The sequence below is a fragment of the Leptidea sinapis genome, chromosome 22 (assembly GCF_905404315.1).
Source record: "Leptidea sinapis chromosome 22, ilLepSina1.1, whole genome shotgun sequence".
Taxonomy (NCBI): Eukaryota; Metazoa; Arthropoda; class Insecta; order Lepidoptera; family Pieridae; genus Leptidea; species Leptidea sinapis.
The window spans coordinates 3911552-3935454 of record NC_066286.1 but is presented as its reverse complement, the minus strand read 5'-3'; the positions used below and the strand labels follow the sequence as shown (position 1 = coordinate 3935454).

The 23903-nt window shown below is 33.3% G+C and overlaps 1 protein-coding gene across 1 annotated transcript; it reads right to left on the bottom strand.

Annotated features, from left to right (window-relative positions):
• Positions 1-5847: 5847 nt before the first annotated feature.
• LOC126970945 (D(2)-like dopamine receptor) lies at positions 5848-23537 on the bottom strand. The gene is made up of 6 exons (XM_050817088.1): positions 23286-23537; positions 19815-19937; positions 19266-19469; positions 17553-17722; positions 14685-14811; positions 5848-7247 (listed from the first exon to the last, which is right to left on the bottom strand). Exons 1-6 carry the CDS (start codon positions 23459-23461, stop codon positions 7058-7060), a joined length of 990 nt encoding a protein of 329 aa, XP_050673045.1. The 5' UTR covers positions 23462-23537; the 3' UTR covers positions 5848-7057.
• Positions 23538-23903: the final 366 nt, after the last annotated feature.

Genomic DNA, 23903 nt, shown 5'->3' with positions numbered 1-23903 from the left:
GTAGTCAATTAAGTGGGTATTATTTGTAAATTAATTAATTACATGCTTAAAATGTGATATCTGTTGTCTTACGCAAATCGTCAATTTTTACAGGTCCGGGGATCTGGCCGGCCATCTAATCGGTCCATTCGTACCAATACAAGAAGGAAAACATTCATTGTACGTTGTTCCTTTCCTTTAAAATACTATGTTACTTAAGAAGAGTTATTAGTTTTTGCTCTTGTGATTCCTCTGGTGTTGCAAGAGAATGTCGGCGGCGGTGATCACTTAACACCAGGTGACCCGTACGCTCGTTTGTCCTCCTATTCCATAAAAAAAAAATCTCATGAAACCACGATTCAAGTGAAACTTTTTTTAAACAAATAACATAGTAAACAGGATAATAGTTGAAAGAAAAAAAACAAATTGAAATATAATATGCTTTACTCTTTAATTAAAATTCTTTGTAAGGTGCGAGGCCGACATGAAAATGGTCTTGATATCTAATATATAAAATTCTCGTGTCATGGTGTTAAACATTGAACTCCTCCGAAACGGCTTGACCGATTCTCATGAAATTTTGAGTGCATATTGGATAGGTCTGAGAATCGGATAACATCTATTATTCATCCCCCTAAATGTTAAGGGTGGTCCACGCCAAATTTATTTTTTATTTTTTTGACTTTTTTTTTTAAATTTGTTTGATTATGAGTCAGCATTAAAAATGCAAATTTACACCCATCTACGATCAACAGTTACTTTTGTATCGCGATTTTAATATCGGCAATTAAAAATTTTCTGGGTTAGCTAGTAGGTATAAGTATAAATAAATAAATAATTTTCTTATTTTTATATTATACGTTTACATTCATACGTATTAGATAAAAGTAACAATTTAAATGAATAACTCTCAACTCAAGTAAAGTTTACATTTGTGTTTCTCAGACAAATACTTATATTATACTAATAAGGAAAGACGCCTTACCAAATATAGGTCCATATCTATATTATAGGTATTCATGTTTCATTCAAATTTTCATTAAAAAGGATAGGAAATCAGTTATTGAACTATTACAATAAGACTCACTCAGACCTATTGTAATAGTTCAATAACTGATTTCCTATCCTTTTTAATGAAAATTTGAATGAAATAAGACTCACTCAGACCTATTGTAATAGTTCAATAAATGATTTCCTATCCTTTTTAATGAAAATTTGAATGAAATATGAATACCCGTAATGACCTGAGAAGGGCTGAGTGAGTCTCTTATTGTAATAGTTCAATAACTGATTTCCTATCATTTTTAATGAAAATTTGAATGAAATATGAATACCTATAATGACCTGAGTCATCATCAATCAAGGTGCAAGAAACTGTGATACATAATTTTTCTCAGAAAATTTTATTATAATTCTATTTATGATTTAATGAGCCTAATGGTCTGTGGTATCTTTAAGAAAGTCATTTATGTTATAGTAAGCTTTAACACATAAACGTCTTTAATCAATTCTTTTGAATTTCGTAATACATGCATATTGAACATTTTCTGGGATCACTTTGTAGAAGAATAATATATTATATTGCCCCACAAAAGACTTACGAAGTCGACTAAGCAGAGTAGTAGGTCTATTAAGTTTATGTTTGTTCCCGGTATCGACATCAAGGGCTCTCCCATATTTCAAAATTCCCTACATCAAAAGGTGTTTCAAAATACATGAACATTGTTTACATTTCAGTTGTTTTACATTTATTGCAGCCTTAAATAAAGGATTTATCACGGGGGTTCCGAATAGCTGTCTCACCTGATTCCTGCCGCCGAATTCCACCTTCGCAACGCCACAAATTCGGATTTCATCCCTACCACCTGGATGTGTGGTGATCCTCCACAGTGCGGTTTTAAGAAGTTTTACCTTCAAAAAAAGCACGTACACCTTCCTTAAAGGCCGGCAACGCTCCTGTGATTCATATTATTTATATTCAATCTTAAAGAGTTTTTAAAGAAGCACCTATTGACCGTACATATTAATTTAAGTAATGTTCGGTCATATTAGAATTTTTGAATGGATTTTCTGAGAATTGATTATTACCAAAGCATAACTCATTAAATGTGAAATTTCTGGATCGCTTGGAGTTATTGATTAAAGCATAAAGCATCGTTTATAAAATATTGATTTACATCAATGAATTTTTAAAGGAAAAAATCAGTACTCAAGAGTCATTTAACCTATATATTATACTGATGAGATGAAAAGAATTTTACAGAAGTTCTCACAATGTAGAATTTATTTTGTGTGATCATTTTGATAAAGTACCGCAACAAAGAGAATAAGATAAAGAGAAATAAATTGAATGTTACGTCGTGTCCTTGACTTGATTTGTTAAAAACACTTTTACTGTCGACGTTTGAAGACTTCATTGTTTGAAACTTTAGGCAGTTGATAAACTCTTCTTTCCCTTTGCTTGAATATGAATTCTTATCTTATCTCACTAACTGATTAAATAATAAAAAAAACTTGAATTGACCTACAGTTTTAAAGATTTCAACAAACATGCTAAGTTTAGACGCCCAAGTGGGTGTACTCGAGCTAGTCTCGAACAATGTGTGACGTTGATGTGCCACATGTTTTGTTAGACTTTAAAATAAAGTGAGTATTCTGTATTTTATTAATTTCAATGTAAAATAACACGAAGCGTATGTAACAAAATTTGAAAGATGCCGTTGAGTGTTAAGATTCCACGCACACAAGCATCTAATAGTTACCGTAATAAAAAATCTATTGTTCTTAGGTAGTGCGGTATCTAGTTGGAGCGCACCGGTGACCAATCCTCCGTCTAAGATGCTAAGATTTACATAGCATGTATCATGTTACCTAGGGCTATCTATCCAGATTTACATTGATACAGTAGGAGCCGATGCCGCTTGCACGCCAGCGCTGGGATAGTCCAGTTTTATCATGCCAATCTAACAATGGTGCTAAAGCTATATTTTATGAATATTTGGTTCGGCTTTTAAGTATTGGTAACTTATTATATATCTTAATTGACATTGAGTAAGTAACTGTGTAATATAATTTTGGATCAATTTTACGAAATATTGTTTATATAGCGAGGTATGTTGCGCCAGGGTGCGTCTCTATACATTGGGAAAAAATTTGGTTGTTTTCTTACAAACTTATATATTTCTAGTATATAGATATAGAGTATTTTACAATGGCTGTAAAATTACATATTAATACACCTAAATACTTTTAATGACGATTCAAAAGCGCTTCCTTTAAGCCTGATTGAATAAATTTTACTTCACTTTGACTTTTAACGAGCTTATGAATTTATTAATATTCAGTTCGGCTTATAAGTAATCTGGTAAATTATTTTAAGTTTTAATTGACCATGGGTAATTTTATTTTAGATTTTGTTTAAAAATCATTCTTTTTTATAGGGCCATATGTTACGCCGGGTGCGTCTACAGTTTTGGTGAAGAATTTGGGTGTTTTCCTACAAACTTATATATTACTAGCTTATAATTGTATTAAGTTTTTACATTACCTCTTTACAATTGCCAATTTTTAAAGTATTAAAATTGATATAGTGTGTTATCCTTAAGAGATAGACATATGCCATCAAGATTTTTTTCCGTAGATTTTCTATGTAAGGTACACAATTCCACCATACATATTTTGTTATATCTGTTGGAAGCTCCCAGACTGCTTATTTGTTTTCGACACCTCCAACAAATATCGTTAAAATATAGAAATATATACACAAAAACTAAACAAATAATATACTTAAATACTCCTCCAAAACCATGCTATCCTTTGGTAAAAAACATCATAAAAACTGGTCCAGTAGATTTTGAGATTATCGCGAACTGCCATACGTGGCGGAGGACTTTGTTTTAAAATATGTAATGATTCGTTTTATATATTATGGTAATGTTTGGATTTTGATGTTTGCACCTTACTCTTTGTTTAATATTTGCAAGTAGACGAGTACATTTCTTCTGTAAAATAATAAGTTCATGTGTTCCTGTGTTCAAACAGTATAGAAGCTACACACTTACTCCATAGTATAACGCCGTAGTTTAACCACGCTTGTGCGTAGAAGTGGTAGACAGTCAGTACCATTAATCAGTATTGTATTGAAAACTAATTCCGTAGTATGAAACTTGTATAGTTTTTTTTTAAATATTGTGACACTTATACACAAATTATTTTCCTTAAGCTAGGCATAGCCTGTCTATAGCTTAGATAACTTATACGTCTGGACAGAGCCTCTTGCTGCTAGACAACCGATGAATACAGGCCAGCTTTATTACTTTAGCGTGTCACTTTGTGTTAGAATGCGTGCATTGCTCTGACAAAAAAGTCTTTTCGAAATCACTATAGGAAAGATGCCGGGGCACTCAATTATTACGTGCTTCAACAAGGACCAATTAACTTACATTAATAATATTTTGGCTTAGTACTTTACATCGATATGTAATTTTTATCTCTTTACAGTTTGAGAATCACTGCCAACAATGAAAATATTAAGTAGGGTACCGGTGGAATAATCTGTTATATGGATTATAATAATATATGGGAAAAAATCATAAAAACATAGATAATTGTTAAGAAACTTTGTGTTCCTCGCACAAATAGAGAATAATCCCTGCTAATATTATAAATGTGAATTTAAGTTTGTTTGTTACGCTTTCACGCCTAAACCACTGAACCGATTTTGATGAATTTTAATACAGAGATACACTAGAGGTTGAAAAAGGACAAGGGCTACCTTTAATTGCGAAAAAATAAATGGAGGTGATGAAATAGGGGATGGAAGTTTGTATGGGAGTTCGTCATTTTCGTAGATAAAACCAGAAACTTTGTGTTTTGACACTTGATAAGTAGTAATTCCTGAAAATGCTACCCAAATTAACTATTCCACGCGGAAGAAGTCGCGAGTAAAAAGTAGTCTATAATAAAATCGAACACTTATTCAAATAACTTAACAGCGTTCAGAAATAAAATCGTTGGGGTTTCGTCTGAGAAAACGCTGACAATTGCGATTTAAAACAACTGATACGGCGAGAATAATCAAGATGGCGTCTACACTAACATTACCACTAGGAAAATATTGTTACAAATGGTAGATTTATTTGACTTTCGGAATAAAACCATTTTCGGAATTACCTTACCCATTTGAAATATAATGATAAAGTAATTATGTTTACAAAGTTTTATGACTCTCTAACAAGGCTGTCGAAATAAAAAAAATTTCGTAGTTCAAAAATAAATTTATTTCTATAAATACACCTTAAAATGCTGACACAGATTCATATGCTATTAAAAGCTCTAGATTTTACAACCTTTAATGTAATAAGTAGTAATTATACATACTTTTCTTATAAGAATTTGACGAGATGTACAAGACATTCGTTCACCAGATGGTAAATGATACACCCTGCTCATCACAATGCAGTCCAACTCAGGATTCTTCAGGAGCGAGATTGCATTTGCGCTAATCCCTTTGATACATAAGATGTTAAAGGTCGGAACGCATTAGAGCACTGCACAGCGCGGCACTAAACGTCGAAATATTATTTCAATCATTTCGTATGGTGCATGTTGCACTAGATGTGAGCACCGCGACCCGCAGTGTAGTGCGACACAGCAAACGGTGCGTTGCTTTAGTGTGCGTATTTCTTATTGTTGAGTTTATAGAATTTTGTATCCGACATTCTGAAGTAAGTGTGAAATCGTGCAGAGTCTTTAAGAAGGCGAGGATACAAATATTGATATTCGCCTTCATAGTGTGACCTTGGCAATCTATTTCTTCATAATTCGTTCTTTTACTACACACAACAAAGAAATAATGACTTTGGATTTGTCCTCGTCACTATTGCTCATCTTGTAACGTTGCAACCATGAATTGTTATTGCGATTCAACTGACGACCTAAAATGAACTGCTTTACACCACGATGATTCATTAGAGCTATCCTTTATATTTAGGTTGCCGTCAAATCAAGTCGGAAATCGAATCGCAAACTGTTTTAGATCGTTGCTACTTTCTTAGCAGAAAGTGAATCATTTTGTTTTTTTTTACGAAAACACCTAAGCAAACCTTTAATTTTTAATTCAAATATATATAATATCATTATAGGTTTCGAAACGCAACGCTTACGATTCGAGTAAGAGAGACAGACTTATCCAACGACTGTACATCGTCATCTCTTACTCACGCCGCGGATCACAGACAACGAACGATTCAGTTTAGGTACCTAAGCTGAACTGCATCGGAATTGAATCGCTAATTAACATTTGATGGTAGGCCTTCTGGTATAGAAATGGCACAAGCTGCCAGTAATTGCAGTTGTAAGCGGAAGGTGCCGTGGAGCAACGTGAATTGACGCGCCGCTCTATTGCGGTCCGACCTTAAGTTTTATTAGTCCGAAATTCACTAGCTACGGTGCCCTTCAAACGGACACACTATAATGCTTGCACATTACTATTTCATGCGATATACTACAAATAAAATATATTACTACATTGATACTTCAGTGACCTTAAGGGGATTGTACATACTACTAGAATCACAACTTCAATAACATGACAGCGTTACTTATATTACATACATTGATAAACATATATAGTAAATATAAATACTTTATTTTAAATAATTCAAACAATTATATTTCCCCCGTTATTATACAGTCGTGTTTTGACCGCACTTTGAATACAAGGCCACGCAATGACAAACTGTTCAGTGAAAAACTGTCCAAATAACAGCGTATACAAATTTTAAAATGATGGAGTGTAGTATTTCACTAACTGGATGTTTTAATCTGTTTGCTTAATATTTTTTGATGCAGATGGCGTGGAATAATAACTCTTGAACGAGCTAACATCACTTTACTGTAAAATTGTATTTTAAGACTTATTACAAAATTTTTAAAATGTTTATATGACTGATATAATTTCATCTCATTGTATATTATGATAATTTGTTAATTTAATAGTAATAATGCTTTGTACAACATTTATATTTTTGGTTTTCAATGATCTTAAATTTACAGGTACTGAGAAAACATTTCAAATCTAATATCGATTGTTGAAATCTCGTAGTGGTGTATCAATGAGTTCGGTTTCGGCAGTTTCGTGCGTGTCTGTCGCCGCTAGCATGCCGGACGGGCGCAGTGAGATGGCGAGGGGTAATGCTGATCTGGCGCAGAGCTGCGACGCTCCTCGCGCCGACCCGACCGTCTGGTAGCGCGTACATTTACCTCGCCTGCAGAAAATAAAAGACATATTAATCAAATTTTAATTATTGGGCACGAAATATAAAATTAAACGTTTCAGGGTAGAAAGGAACAGTTCAATGTAATCAAGAGTTTTTGATTTTATTTATTTATAAAGAGATTTAATAAAAAAAAAACAACAAATTCTCGTGTCCCGGTGTTTGTTACCTAACTCCTCCGATACGGCTGAACTGATCTGCATGAAACATTATGTGTACATCGGGTAGGTCTGAGAATCGGCCAACATCTATTTTTCATATCCATTATATGGAATACAAAGGTAGGTACCACCTTTGTTAGTAACATATAAAGTAATAGCAATCCGAAGGCCACTAGAGTTTTAATGGAGTGCCGTGCGTTCTACATTTTGATTTACAATCGTCATACAATTTTAATACGTATAACTCCGTCAACTTAACTTGGGAGCTGGCTTGATTGACAGGAATAGGAAGTACGACCAGGAAGAAAAACTCAACAAAAGCGTTTTAAATCAAGGAGGCTAGGAAAAATAGATGTTAACCTCGCACAAAATTTTCGACCCAACATATTTTTGTAAGGCTCAGGGTCATTTACTGAAAGAAGCATTCAGATCAATAATGATCCAAATGTGTGTTTTTTTCTTCTAAACTGTGAATTTCTGCTTGCACTAGAAAAAAAAAAGCTTGTTATACCTACTGCTCGGTTAAGTTAATAAGTCGTTTAGTGCTCACTTCTACGCTTAGTAAACTCGTCAAGTCATTCATCGGTAATTGCGTTAGATTTTATAATAAGCTTCCTGAGAACATAATGGAAATGTCCCTCAAAAAGTTCAAAGCCAATATATTAAACATAAACTTATGGAAAAATCATATTACAATTTAAAGGATTATTTAGATGATAAGAAAGCATGGGTATTAATTGCTCTAAAAGATTTGAGCTTTAGTTACCCTTAATTAAATATAATAGTATTTATAATTATGAATAATTTTTGAAAAATTGATAATTTATACTAAAAGCAAAATGGTCAAATTATAAGTAGAGGTGTTAAGTGAGTGTTGTTGAATATATTTTAGATGTGTTCATCTAAAATATATTCTTGTTTTTTGTTATTTGGTTGAGTTCCTGTGACAGTTTTCATAATGCTCGCTTAAATGTCACTGCTTGTGGCGGCGACGTGGGACGGGTCGTTCCCTTCCCTAAAATATGGTCGAGGGAGGCGATGGCTGACCCATGCGTCATGCTCGTGAACGGGCGCTGCTTGCGGTGGCAGGATGATCCTGTAGCCGGAAACTCTACCTCATGATCTTAAAATTAAAAATTTTATATTTTTTATAATTACTAATAAAATGGTCGCTAAATACCCTTATTTATTTACGCTGTGTGTGAATTGATGCATCTACTAGATGTTAACCTCGCACAAAATTTTCGACCCAACATATTTTTGTAAGGCTCAGGGTCATTTACTGAAAGAAGCATTCAGATCAATAATGATCCAAATGTGTGTTTTTTTCTTCTAAACTGTGAATTTCTGCTTGCACTAGAAAAAGCAAAAGCAAAATGGTCAAATTATAAGTAGAGGTGTTAAGTGAGTGTTGTTGAATATATTTTAGATGTGTTCATCTAAAATATATTCTTGTTTTTTGTTATTTGGTTGAGTTCCTGTGACAGTTTTCATAATGCTCGCTTAAATGTCACTGCTTGTGGCGGCGACGTGGGACGGGTCGTTCCCTTCCCTAAAATATGGTCGAGGGAGGCGATGGCTGACCCATGCGTCATGCTCGTGAACGGGCGCTGCTTGCGGTGGCAGGATGATCCTGTAGCCGGAAACTCTACCTCATGATCTTAAAATTAAAAATTTTATATTTTTTATAATTACTAATAAAATGGTCGCTAAATACCCTTATTTATTTACGCTGTGTGTGAATTGATGCATCTACTGTACCATGGCCTGGTATTATTGTTGATACAGTAGTAGTCGGCCGTGAATGTACTCAATAGCTCTTGTTTTTACGTATTAATTTATATTTTTTTTTGAGTATTTGTAGTTTGACTATTATTGCTGCATCACTTTACATATATTGTAACTGAAATCATTTGTGAGTGATTGCCACAAAGAGTTTCTTGCCACTTCTTATTAAAGCTCAACCCTCAAAGGAGGTGGATATAAAAAAAAAATCATTTCCTTGACCTGCCTGAATAAGGTGATTTTGATTTGATTACCCTAAAGGATTGAGCTGTTGATTACTGTTAGTAAAAATATAATATTAATTACAAGTTTAAGCAGAATTGTCAAATTGTAAGTAGAGGTATTTGGTGAGTATTCCATGATATGTAGGATAATATGGATGTATTAGGATTATTTTATTGTTGTTTGCTGAGTTCTCGTAACAGGTTTCATCATGCTCGCTTAAATGTCACTGCTTGTGGCGGCAACATGGGACGGGTCGTCCCCTTCCCTAAAATATGGTTGAGGGAGGCTCATGCGTCATGCTCGTGAACGGGCGCTGCTTGTGGTGGCGGGATGATCCTGTTGCCGGAGACTCGGTTTCAGATTATTAAAAGTTATTGTGTATATATATATATGTATGGATATATATATGTTTATTTATTTATAATCGCTTATAAAATGCTCACAGAATACCTTTTTTTTATTGATTTATGGTGTATGTGGATGATGCAGCTACTGTCCTCAATAAATTTTGTATTAATTTACATTTACTTTTTTGACTTACTCGTGTAAGGCATTGACTATTTGCATTTTACATATTATATTGTAATTGAAATGATCTGTAAATCTTGATATAAAAGAGTGGCAATGAGTTTCTTGCTACTTCTTCTCATTAGCTCAACCCTTTACGAAGTAGCGGTAGATTCAATAAGAAAAATATTTTATTTTTTTTGACATTCATAAGTGTCATTTCCGTGACCTACGTGAATAAACTGATTTTGATTTGATTTGATTTGAGTGGGGAATTTGATTGTATTTATTTAAATAATATACTTTTAAAGGATTAACACGCGTGTAATTGTAACATTAGATTTTGTGTAAAAGTAACATTTTATTATTTATTTATTTATTTATTTATCTACAAATACCAACATTTGTTTACATTGATGCGTTATATATTTATAATACAGACTAAATATATTGTATTTAATGTAACAAACAATTACAGGTATCTACCACATGCTATAATAATTTTCACGAAGTAAATATTAGTTCAAGAGGAAAAAAAATATGTGCTAACAAGTAATAATGGTTAAATGATTTGGTTTTAAAATATTATTATTTAAGATTATTATATATGTTATAAAACTAAGAAACATAATTATAATGACTACATTATATTCACTAAACTTACATACAAATAATTTACGAACTGTATGGACAGAAGTCGTGAAATTAATATCGATGTAATCGCTATATATGTTTACCATCTTGCACAGCCTAGGAATAGGAGAGTTCGCTCCAAACATACATCTTCGAACCGGTGGAACTAGCGGAATAACTTGCTTCCGGGGATATCTACTAGGGACACGACAAATTAATTTTATTCAGAAGCTAAGGACAGTCAATCTTGCCATTTAAAAGTTTTAATACAAAGATAAGATCGATTAGAGTTCGCCTGTCTTCTAAGGAAGCCATTTTGAAAAAAACTAGTCTATTAGCATAGGTAGACAGACTTTTTCTTGAAAGTCCGTTCGAATAAATTAAATGCCAAATAAATCTTTTTTGAATTCGCTCTATTCTTAACATGTGTGTCGCATAGTGAGGTCTCCATATTCCAATATGCTCCGTACCAATGAGTAAATTGAAATGTAAATTGAAATATTTAAGGAGTTGTTACGAAATACTTGTATGTTTCTAATTAAAATCCTAATATTTTAGATGCCCGAGAGGTAACATACTCTATATGAGGAACGAAAGTTAACTTAGCATCAAAAACAATGCCCAGATCTTTAACTTGATTTAACTTATGAATAGAAGTCCCATTAATGCTATAATTTTCCGTGAAAAAGTAATAAAGTGGCACTTACCTGAGGTTAATACCATACCATTATAATGGCACCATAAAGTAATTCTCTCGAGATCTGATTGTCTGGTACAGTCTTCAATTGAATTAATTTCTTTTAATATTTTCAAGTCATCGGCATAGAGATAAGGTTTTGATGATTTTATGGAATTGACGATATCGTTAATAAAAAAATTGAAAAGTAGGGGCTCTAAATGAGAGCCCTGCGGTACACCAGATGTAATAAATTGAGGAGAGGAATTGAAGCCATTCACCACTACAAAAAAGTAGTGACTAGACAAATATGATCTTAACCATTCCAAAAATATGTTGGATATACCATAAGCTGATAATTTGGCGATCAAGACACTATGACACACTCGATCAAAAGCCTTACTGAAGTCAGTATATATTATTATTATTTAAGTTAAACCAACGTTTTAAGACCTTTCCAGATCTCGTTTTCAGAGGGACAGTCCCCCAGTCATCCCAAGAGAGAGAGAAAAATCTAATGTAAAAACACAGTTACAATTACACGCGTTTTAATCCGTTTTATTTAAATTTGTAACACTCGCGTTAATCAAAGAATTTGATTATAATCCAATAATTTTATTAAATGAAAGAAGCCCGCTGAGTTTATTACTTGTTCTTCTCAAATTCGAGGCATACGAGTATCTTTTCTTATGGGTAAAATATTTGAATTTGAATTTCAACAAGCTCGCTTGCTTAAGTTAATGGACAAATCGCGTGGCATTAATGGATTCTGTGCAATCGATCTAAAGCCCCTTGCGAAAAGTTCGTGAATGTATCGATGTGTGATGGTTGATAGACGGATCAAGTTCTCTGTTTCAAATTGTTAGCGTTGAAGGTCTTTTAAATAAAATATTTTAAGGTCCTTTATTTTTAATTTATCATTAATGTGGAATGAGCTTCCATGTGCGGTGTTTCCGGGACGATACGACAAGGGCACCTTCAAAAAAATGCGTATACCTTCCTTAAAGGCCGGCAACACTCCTCTTGTGTTGCAAAAGAATGTGGGCGGCGATGATCACTTAGCATCAGGTGAACCGTACGCTTGTACACACAAATAAAAGATTTATAAGGGTTCTTGGAAAGCGCATAGGATGAAAGTCTTACGAGTGCCATTCTTGATGAAAAGATTTGATTTCCTGGCATATCCTGACGATTGTCAGGATATGCCAGGAAATTGACACATTATCAACCATCGCGCTTATAATCCTGCGTATTAGTATCGCAAACCGCTCAAGATAAATGTACCAGAATGCTGATACCTATTCTAACGTAAGTATAATAAAGAGTATAAAATTTATAGATCTACTGAAATTCCTATAAAATATTTCTACATTCGTGGCTTACCACGAAACTCACTTTTTTAACTCGGCTCTAGTTCTCAAGACTACCTTAAACCATTTATATTGTAAAGTTAAATTACTTAAGGCAACTGCCAACCAAAGTGACATCTCAAAAGTTATCTCTACTTTTAACAGACAAGTCACTCAAATTTAAATTATATTTGTTCGGAGCAACTTTAACTGCAGAGGGCCTACTATGAACTGTTATTACGATTCAATTGACGACCTAAAATGAACTGTTTTGCTATTTCATACCAGGGTGTAATTTATGCTATCGAGTTTAAGTTGAAGTCAAATCAAGTCTAAAATTGTATAGTTATAGTACCATGAGGTAATTTAACTTATCAACCTAAATTGGATAGCTTATCTGTAAAAGTGAGCGCTTAAAAAAAGGTTGCTGTGAGAGTGGGAAGGGAGAGAGTGTTAATATATTTTATATGTACCTTTATAATATATAAAAAATCAATAACCTTAAATATATTTCAACATAACATATATTAAACAAATTTGATAGCACTAAAATTCAACAAAAATTACGTAAGCTCATAATTATAATAGTTCCTTAGATTATGGTTTGTTCTCTGCTGCGCACCAACTAGATTCCGCAGGCGTAGTCGCAAAGTGCGGCAACTAATACTACGCCCAACTGGGAGTACTCATAGTCTCTCAGTCTCGAACAATGTGTGACGTTGACTTGCCAGATGTTCTGTTAAACTTTGCTAATAATTGAAACTAAAATACTGGGTTGCGTAGTAAACCTTTGTAAAAAGAATACTACAAGAAATAAGAAAGACACTGGGATCACATATCATCAGTAAATATTTTGTATTTCATTAATTTCAATGTAAAATAACACGAAGCGTATGTTACGCAATTTGAAAGATCCCATTGCGTGTCAAGATGCCACGCACACAAGCATCTATTAGTTGCCGTAATAAAAAAGCTATTGTTCTGAGTAGAGCGGTATCTAGCTGGAGCGCAGCGGATCCAACCCTTAATCTAAGTATAGTACCTAATTGAATTAAACATAAAAGTAATACTACTCCAACATTTCACTAATTCTATCGGTCAACTAATTAATAGATATTGGTCAATTTTGAAAATGTATTGTGATCAGTAAACAAAACTTTATGATAATGATTATGCTATATGATACTTGTCGCAAATTTCCGCGCTAAATTTAGTATAAATAATGTATGAGGTTAAATATATAATTCCTTGCTTCATCAACATTGAAATGTAACTAACCAATATTAACTACAATCATTTACCTAATTTACATAATTTTAATTTAGGTTCATTTAAAAAGCCATAAAAGGCATTTATTTTCTCATAATTGATTCCTTTAGAATTCTTTTTGATGACATTAATTCTAATACTACTGCCGCTTCAAAAACAAATGGCACTATGTGTGAGAAGAAGCGGCGCAGGAAACTCTCCCAGCATTATTTTTTTGCGCTGTTTTGATTAAAATATACAATATTCTACTGTCATTATTATTGGATTGTTAAGCTGTCCGATCACTTAGATATACAGCGATGAAATAGTAGGATTTACGACGGAGCCATTTTTTAATAAAACATTTAAATTTATTTATAGATAATGCCTCAACAGTGGCATTAGAAAAGTGTATACTTTTACCCTGGTGAAAAATTTTTTTTGAAACGGGTTATATACAAATTTATAATATTAGTATAGGTATATACTAGCTAGCCTGCCTAACTTTTCAGCAGCTACCACATAGCTTAATAGATTTTGCTTCATTTGTTGTTTAAAAGTAAAACTGGTTAAGATTAAATTATTTATAAGCATGTATATGACAAGCAAAGTCAACTGAATTAAAATACACTAGAAGTTTTTTAAAACAAAATTTATATTGGAATATAAATATATATATAGTGAATGTCGCGGGTTCGAGTCCCGCATCGTTCATAAATTTTGTTTTCAAATTTCGTTTATGTAATTAATCCCAGAAGTGACGTTTATCACTTTAAAATATAACAAATTGTTAGTGACTTTAATTTAGAATAGATATAATTGATAAATTTGTTGATAAACTCACCGGCTACAACGACATCTCAGCAGACGTAAGAAAGCCGTCCGAAATGTTCTATTGAAGATAGTATAAATGATTGGGTTGATGGTGGATGACATATATCCCAGCCACAAACAAACGTCGACTACGTGCTCTAAAACAATATACAATTAAAAGATAATATAAGAATAGGATCAAAGTGAAAAGTTTAGATGAGGATAAGATCTGAGTTAAAAGTTAAGATGAGGATAAGATCTGAGTTAAAATTTAAGATGAGGATGAGGTCTGAGTTAAAAGTTACGTTGAGGATAAGATCAGAGTTAATGGCTACGATGAGGATAAGATCAAAAATAATAGTTTTGATGAGGATAAGATCTGAGTTAATAGTTACGATGAGGATAAGATCAGAGTTAAAAGGTACGTTGAGGATAAGATCAGAGTTAATGGCGTCAATGAGGATAAGATTTGAGTTAATAGTTACGATGAGGATAAGATCTGAATTAATAGGTGCGATGATGATAAGATCTGAGTTAAAAGTTAAGATGAGGATAAGATCAGAGTTAAAATTTAAGATGAGTATGAGGTCTGAGTTAAAAGTTACGTTGAGGATAAGACCTGAGTTAATGGTTACGATGAGGATAAGATCTGAGTTAATGGTTACGATGAGGATAAGATCTGAGTTAATGGTTACGATGAGGATAAGATCTGAGTTAATGGTTACGATGAGGATAAGATCTGAGTTAATAGTTACGATGAGGATAAGATCTGAGTTAATAGTTACGATGAGGATAAGATCTGAGTTAATGGTTACGATGAGGATAAGATCTGAAATAATAGTTACAATGAGGATAAGATCTGAGTTAATAGTTACGATGAGGATAAGATCTGAGTTAATGGTTACGATGAGGATAAGATCTGAGTTAATAGTTACGATGAGGATAAGATCTGAGTTAACAGTTACGATGAGGATAAGATCTGAGTTAATAGTTACGATGAGGATAAGATCTGAGTTAATGGTTACGATGAGGATAAGATCTGAAATAATAGTTACGATGAGGATAAGATCTGAGTTAATAGTTACGATGAGGATAAGATCTGAGTTAATGGTTACGATGAGGATAAGATCTGAGTTAATAGTTACGATGAGGATAAGATCTGAAATAATAGTTACAATGAGGATAAGATCTGAAATAATAGTTACAATGAGGATAAGATCTGAGTTAATAGTTACGATGAGGATAAGATCTGAGTTAATAGTTACGATGAGGATAAGATCAGAGTTAAAATTTAAGATGAGTATGAGGTCTGAGTTAAAAGTTACGTTGAGGATAAGACCTGAGTTAATGGTTACGATGAGGATAAGATCTGAGTTAATGGTTACGATGAGGATAAGATCTGAGTTAATAGTTACGATGAGGATAAGATCTGAGTTAATAGTTACGATGAGGATAAGATCTGAGTTAATAGTTACGATGAGGATAAGATCTGAGTTAATAGTTACGATGAGGATAAGATCTGAGTTAATAGTTACGATGAGGATAAGATCTGAAATAATAGTTACGATGAGGATAAGATCTGAGTTAATAGTTACGATGAGGATAAGATCTGAGTTAATAGTTACGATGAGGATAAGATCTGAGTTAATAGTTACGATGAGGATAAGATCTGAGTGAATGGTTACGATGAGGATAAGATCTGAAATAATAGTTACGATGAGGATAAGATCTGAGTTAATAGTTACGATGAGGATAAGATCTGAGTTAATGGTTACGATGAGGATAAGATCTGAGTTAATAGTTACGATGAGGATAAGATCTGAAATAATAGTTACAATGAGGATAAGATCTGAAATAATAGTTACAATGAGGATAAGATCTGAGTTAATAGTTACGATGAGGATAAGATCTGAGTTAATAGTTACGATGAGGATAAGATCTGAGTTAATAGTTACGATGAGGATAAGATCTGAGTTAATAGTTACGATGAGGATAAGATCTGAGTTAATAGTTACGATGAGGATAAGATCTGAGTTAATAGTTACGATGAGGGTAATATCTGAGTTAATAGTTACGATGAGGATAAGATCTGAGTTAATAGTTACGATGAGGATAAGATCTGAGTTAATAGTTACGATGAGGATAAGATCTGAGTTAATAGTTATGTTGAGGACAAGATCTGAGTATAAAGTTAAGATTAGGATAAGATATGAGTTAAAATTTAAGATGAGGATATGATCTTAGTTTAAAGTTACGATGAGGATAAGATCTGAGTTAAAAGTTATGTTGAGGATAAGATCTGAGTTAATAGTTTTGATGATAGGATAAGATCTGAAATAATAGTTACGATGACAGATCCAGTACAACTACAAAAGGAAATTTCTCTAAGGCTCAATTTCACCAACTCTGAATTTACACCATACTAGCTATCCCCTTAAACCTTTACACTGTCGATTTTCTGGATGGTTAACTTCAATTAATAGATAATATAGAATAATTTATAGAAATAGATATCTTACACTCGCATAGCTACTCTATGACGTTGAAGGAATGGATTGAATAAATGCGTAATGCACCCAAGTAAAATAAGGAAGTTTGTCGTACAGTGCCACGTTCTACTTTCTTTTAATTGTTCGGATAATACGTTAACTTGACATTTGAGTTAACAGTGATCCCGTGCCTCTGTACATTATGATGTACTCTGTGCGTACAACGTTCGTCACAGATACAGTTATTCTAGTATAGAGGTTTTATACCTAGATTAAATATTGATGAAACGTTAAATGCTTTTACTCGCGAGTTACTACCAACTTATTTCAGGAATAAGATTTATATAGCGTTGGTGAAATCGGCCCTAAGACTGTTCTTATTTTTTTATTTAATAATAAGTAATGTATACCTGGTACAATACAGGCCGGGCATGAAGCAAACAATATATTGAGTAGAAAAAATGGCGCCCAGCACAGCACGAAGGTGAAGAAGACAAGTCCTAGAACCTTGGTGGCTTTCTGTTCGTTAGCAACCGCGTTTGCAGATAAAGATCTTCCTTTCTTGCGATTCTTTAGAAACCTGTTTAATTTAAAAAAAATGTAATAACTTGAAAATATTAAAGTTTAACTTTTTAAAATTTAAAGCCTGGCCTGTTTTTATCCGTTGTCTAGCAGCAAGGCTCTATATATATACGTATACATAAAGTATCTACAATTAAAATATAAAAGACTTGCTTTTATCAAAGAAAATACTATGTGTAACTTAAAAATATAAACTTGGCAATTTACACAACTCTGAAATGTAAATCGTTTTTTAAATTTACAAACTTTTATTTTCTAAAATGAAAACCTTAAAAAATCCCTGGAGACTCTCTGAATGGGAACTGTTTTAAGTTGTGGTGAATGATACGCCTTGCTCATTACAACCCGTTGTGGATTCTGGTATTCCAGAATCGAAATTTTGAGTGGGTTCGTAATTGCGCTCGGCACTTTTCGACAAAAAAAAATAGTCCGACAATTTAGTGCGCGACCGTCCCACGAAAACATGATGAAAAATCTAATTGGCATCATGAGCCTTTGTCATTGGTTTACAGGGTGATTTTTGAAAAAGGCGGTGATAGGCAAGTCGGAAACTACGAAACTATAAAACAAATAGTATGTATAAATAACTAAAAGCTAAAAAACCGAGAGATTTTTGTTTAATTATATTAAACCAACGTATTTGCTTCGCTAAAGAACCTCCATATTTAATAAAAAAACTCGCTGCTTTTAAAACATGTTTTTTAGTTTTACTTAAACTTAAATTAATTTTATTTATTTTTTATTAAACATCAATTCTACTTATTGTTGAGCTCGTGTTCTTATATTGTTTATGTCATTATTTTTACATCATTCTGTTCAACGTAAAAATATTGGATTGCCATCGGATCTTGAAACATAATAATAAAAAAGATATCAGGAGTGGCCGACTGTGAAATTTGCAGTAGTCGTAAGCTTAAAATTAATCTCAGTTCTAAGAGAACAAGTGACTCACTGTTAAACGATAGCTTTTATGAGAATCACGTTACGTTAACTATTATTAAATGAAACTTCACGCTAACACTTTATAATAAATCATAAGTGTTATGGTTTATAGTTATATGGACATTCCAATTAGTACAAACATTCAATTATGATAATTAATATTAATAGAATAATTTGTTACCTGTTAATATTATATTGTTTTAGTTATTAATAAGTATATTTTTAGTAATTGTAATATTATATAAACACATGCAAAATCTTAGTGATGTCACTTTATTAGAAGTTGGTAGTTTCGTATTATTACGATTGGTAGTAGGGTAACAGCTACGAATTGTTGTCAAGCCTCAGCTATTGGCCAGTTCTTGTTTGGGGCAGTCCAAAGTATCGGACGTGCTGGCTGCTGGTCAGCCGACTACCCTATTGTTATAAATCATTTAGTATTACTTGTATATAGTCGTGATTATAGTGAAATAATTGAATATATATTCTATTCAAGTGGTCGTAAAAATGTTTTTTATAAAAGTTATAAGCTATCGTTTATAAATGTAAATATATATAATGCGGATATTGGTTCTGCGCAATCTATCTCGAACACTCACCTCAAAGTTAATGCATTTGGCGCTGCAAGACTAATCTTTAGAGGGTTCATCTTGGCTCTTCTTGTCTCTGCAGATATGTTGTCTGGTGTCTGAGTTCCGACGTCGTGGCTCTTCATAGAACCAGAATTCATGCCGTTGCCACATCCATTCATGTAGCTTAGTTGTGGGTGGGACACGCTCATGCCGATCTTGTTGTGTTGTGACCTTTATTAAATACGTGATAAATACTAATGAAAGAAAGAAAGAAAAATCAGTTATTCACGTCAAAATGACATAATATATGAATGTCTTCAAAAAGTTTAGGGCTATTATTTACTGGGACACCACGGTGACCCAACCAGCCGCCGCTACCAACCTAATATATACAGCTCTATACGCATTTACTCATCTGGTGTCCGTTTGGTTGCGCAACAAATTAAGTGGCGCGACCAGCCCGAACGCGTCATGACTCTGGTGTCCAGTTCGGTAGCTTACGGACGCCATGGCGGCTCAACCAGTCACGCAGTGTCCCGGTGAAATATAGCCCCTAATGAGATAAAGTCTCATTACCTGGTGACTGATGTTACACGCCATGTCATATGTCTGGTCGACCCCGGTGAGAGGTCTGGTGAGCTTCTGGTATTCAGACGTCGTACTGTCGATGTTGAACTATTGTCGAATGCGCCGCATTTCCTTTAGCGAAAATATTATTAATCTACGAAATTATTAGTCCTATTGTAAAGCAGAAAAGTAAAAAGAATTAAGAGTTTTATGAATTAATATGCAAAATCTTGTATTGACCGTTGAATATTCTAACATATTATAAATTACCATCTTTCGTGTTCCCAAATCTCTAACGGACACGTGTTTCACATCATAATGTTTAAAGCTAGCCAAACGTCAAGCTGTCGCAAACATACATGAACTGTACACGTAAAGACGAGGACCTTACCTTAAACACTTTGATAAACCAGGCCCATTAGATCTTGATTGAGTAAATTAATTTATCGTGAGTTGGTGCCAAACTAAAATCACTAAGTTATGAGATAAAAACGTAAAGAATATACCCATATTACCTCCGCTTTTTTTTTGGGTTGAGAACAATCATTGTTAGAAATAATATATCAGATTATATTACATATTAATGCTTAATCGAAACTAGAGATATGATATAATGTATGTTGGCTTCATTGCCTTTTTAGAAGAGGATAATTCTTAAAAGCCACGGACTTATCACCCAATTTACTCTATCTCTCTCATAACCATTCGCTATTCGACTCCTATTTACCGCATCCATCTTATTCAATCAGTAATTATACGGGCGAGTTTATATGACTTTACTATAACAATTGAAATCTGATAGTTTATTTATTTGGAAAAAATACGAACTGAAAAAAAGAATACGGCTAAGTTAATTAAATCTACAATAAACAGTTGAGTTTTGAATGAACCCCTAAATGGAAGATTCATTATGGTTTCAATAACAGTTATATCACGAGAAGATTAGGTTCATTGCCAAATTGCCAATGGACCGACCGATACGGACACAATTATTTTAATACATATTGTAATTGCGTGAATCTTCGTTATTAAATTCTATATATATAGATTAATCATTATTTTTTTGACTTACTCGTTCGTGTAAGGCATTGACAGATACTATTTGACGTTTGAGTATGTTTTGTTGCATCACTTTATATATTATATTGTAATAGAAATGATTTGTAAAACGATGAAAATGTAAGTCTTGATTTAAAAGAGTGGCTTGAGTTTCTTGCTACTTCTCCTCATTAGCTCAACCCTATACGAAGTAGCTGTAGATTCAATAAGATTTTTTTTCATTCATAAGTGTCATTTCTGTGACCTACATGAATAAAGTGATTTCGATTGATTGATTGATATAGATTATGAGTATAAATTAATGAAGGTTAGATCATTAATAAAATTGCTGGGTTTCAAGTTCAAGATAATGACTTGGAATGTATTGTTCTGAATTGATGAAATTTTTCTTTTGTTTAAACGCTTTTTCGAAATCAATATTAGGGTTATGGTAGGTAAAGCGGCTTTAATACATTTTAATTTCAGACTGGCTTTGTTTCACTACAACCAATGCGATCCATTGTGATAATCACTTAAATAGTGTCTTATAGCTCACTGTTTTGTATCGAACCAACGTATATCCCAAGTGGTTGAGGCACTGGTCTTCCAAAAAGATGATAAGTTTGGGTACTAAATGTCTTGTGCGCTAACTTCATTACAGCGTACTACAAGGTGGCCTCATGCCGTTGCCATATGGCAACGTGAGCAAACAGGAAGTTGGAGTACCACATTCAGAGAGGAAGTGTATGTGGGATTGAGAGGTGTTTATTTACTCTGCAGTGCCTTTTAAAATCCAGGTTAGTATCCGTAAATTTTCCCTATGTAACGCTACTGCTTCATGCGCAGCTTTTTTATTGAAGGCTTAGATTAGGATTTGATTTTGGAATGGGTTAAGCCCAGAGTGATGCTCCAAAGTTTACATTATTCTTGCAAATATGAGGTGTTAAGGATTGATTTGTTTAGACTCCTTGATTCTTGAGTATTACAAAATCAATAACAATGAAGTTTATTGAAGATCCAAGTATCAAAGTTGATCTTTATCAATATTTAGTCAATGTTGCTGATTTATGCGACTTACATTTGGATTATTTTTATAATAGAAATGAAAAAAATCATAAAGTAGATATTTTTATGTGTTTTGAAACCATTCATTCAATCTTGATGGTATGTGTATGAGTGTTTTTTGTTGCGTCAATTGATAACAACATTCTGCAACGATGCAATAGTTGCTTACGTGAAGCTTTTATTACACGTTAATTTATCTCATTAATGTTGGTAATTTGTGGTGTAAATTGTTGCTAAATTTTGTGTTTAATCATAAACACAAAATTAAGCAACAAATTCATGCCTTTTAATTACGTTAAAAAAAGTATTGTATTTAAATGTGTCATTTTAAAAAACAATCAAATCAACTTAAATCAGACTTATTTATAAAAAACAACAAATTCTTCAACTTCCTCATCTTATCTATCATGACTGATAATCATGATTGGTGTATCCAAGGCATGAATGCACACCCGCCATCGATTCCTATAGAAGAAATTCGATGGGCATTTCTCACCATGTTATAAAAATTTCGGGAGGTTCTTCGCCTTTAGGAAAGTCAACGTGGGGCTTCGGCCACGAGTTTTATTACCTTCAGTATATCCAAGAACGATTAACGTTTCCAAAATTTTGTGTTCTTCCTCATTATATAACGGAAATAGCTTAAGAAATATTGACCGCAAATTGTGGCCAGTCGTGTCCTAATTCAAAATAAAACAAGCTCCAAAAGTATTGACTGATTGGAGCGCCTTGCTGTCCACAGTATTCTCAGCATACATTTCCGCACTAGAGTCATGCTCGCACTCATGCAAGAGCCCAGGCGAAGACGAGCTAAGGGTGTCGCCGTCGACGGATACGTCTGGGAGGACATCATCATACCTCAATATCATCAGTTTGCTGTTTCTATCCTATTTGAAGTCCTGTTTTTGCAAAATTGCAAATTTGTCTTCATCATATTCAAACTTTATTGTTTTCGCGTATTTGAATGCGATAGTAAATTTGACGCCATTATTTACCATAAATCTATTAGTTTCGCTATAAGCTTTTATAGTACAAAGAGAAAACAAAAATTATATAAGTGATTTTATGAACCATGTGATATTATGATTTAACCCTCGATTTTATGACCGATTTTTATTACCAGATTCTAATGTTTGTTTCCATGGAATTATATTGATATTTTGTCTGAAAAGTATTATAAAATATAGAGGCACATTTACATGTTTAACACGAATATAATGCCTCTATTTATTTTCCAAAAATTTTTAGAAGTTTTAGTATGCAAATGTAATGCAATATTTTGTTATTTCTTGTGTGAAATAAAAACATGTCTATGTCTTTGATTAAGTGAAAAACCTCCAAACTTATATTCTATAAAAGTAGTATAGATATCCTTACCTTCTCTGAGTACCTCCCGGTACAGGCGTTGCAGCCAATATAGCTTGTCGCTTCAGCAGTTGAACAGTTAAAGCGAATGACACCACCATCGTTAACATCGGAATATAAAAGGCCACCAAAGAGCCGAATATCCAAAACAATCTGTTGTTTATAACACACAGCTCGGGGGTTGGCATGATGTTCCCTTTGTTTATGAGACCTGAGAAAATTACAAAATGCTAATGCTAATAACTAAAACTACATTATTCATAATGACTTATCGGAGGTTTTGAACATCGCTAATAGACGCTTGTTAAAAATGGTATTCAAAATCATATTAGAGCTAAAACGTTCATTATCTCTTCGATAAAGCTGACGTGATTTATAGTAGCTAGGACCATTCTATAACCCTACTTTAAGACCTCTATAGCAGAAAACATGGCCGACATCGATGAGCTGTTTTGTATTTTACGTTTCTTTTTCGATGTCAGTCAGTTCATAGCTGTTACTAGATTACATACCAACCTACAGACACAGTAGACTTGCAGTAGACACATCAAAACAGACTAGCCTCATTGCTTAAAACTTTGATTTTTGAAGTTTGAACATATTTCTACATCGCCTTTTGACAACTGACAA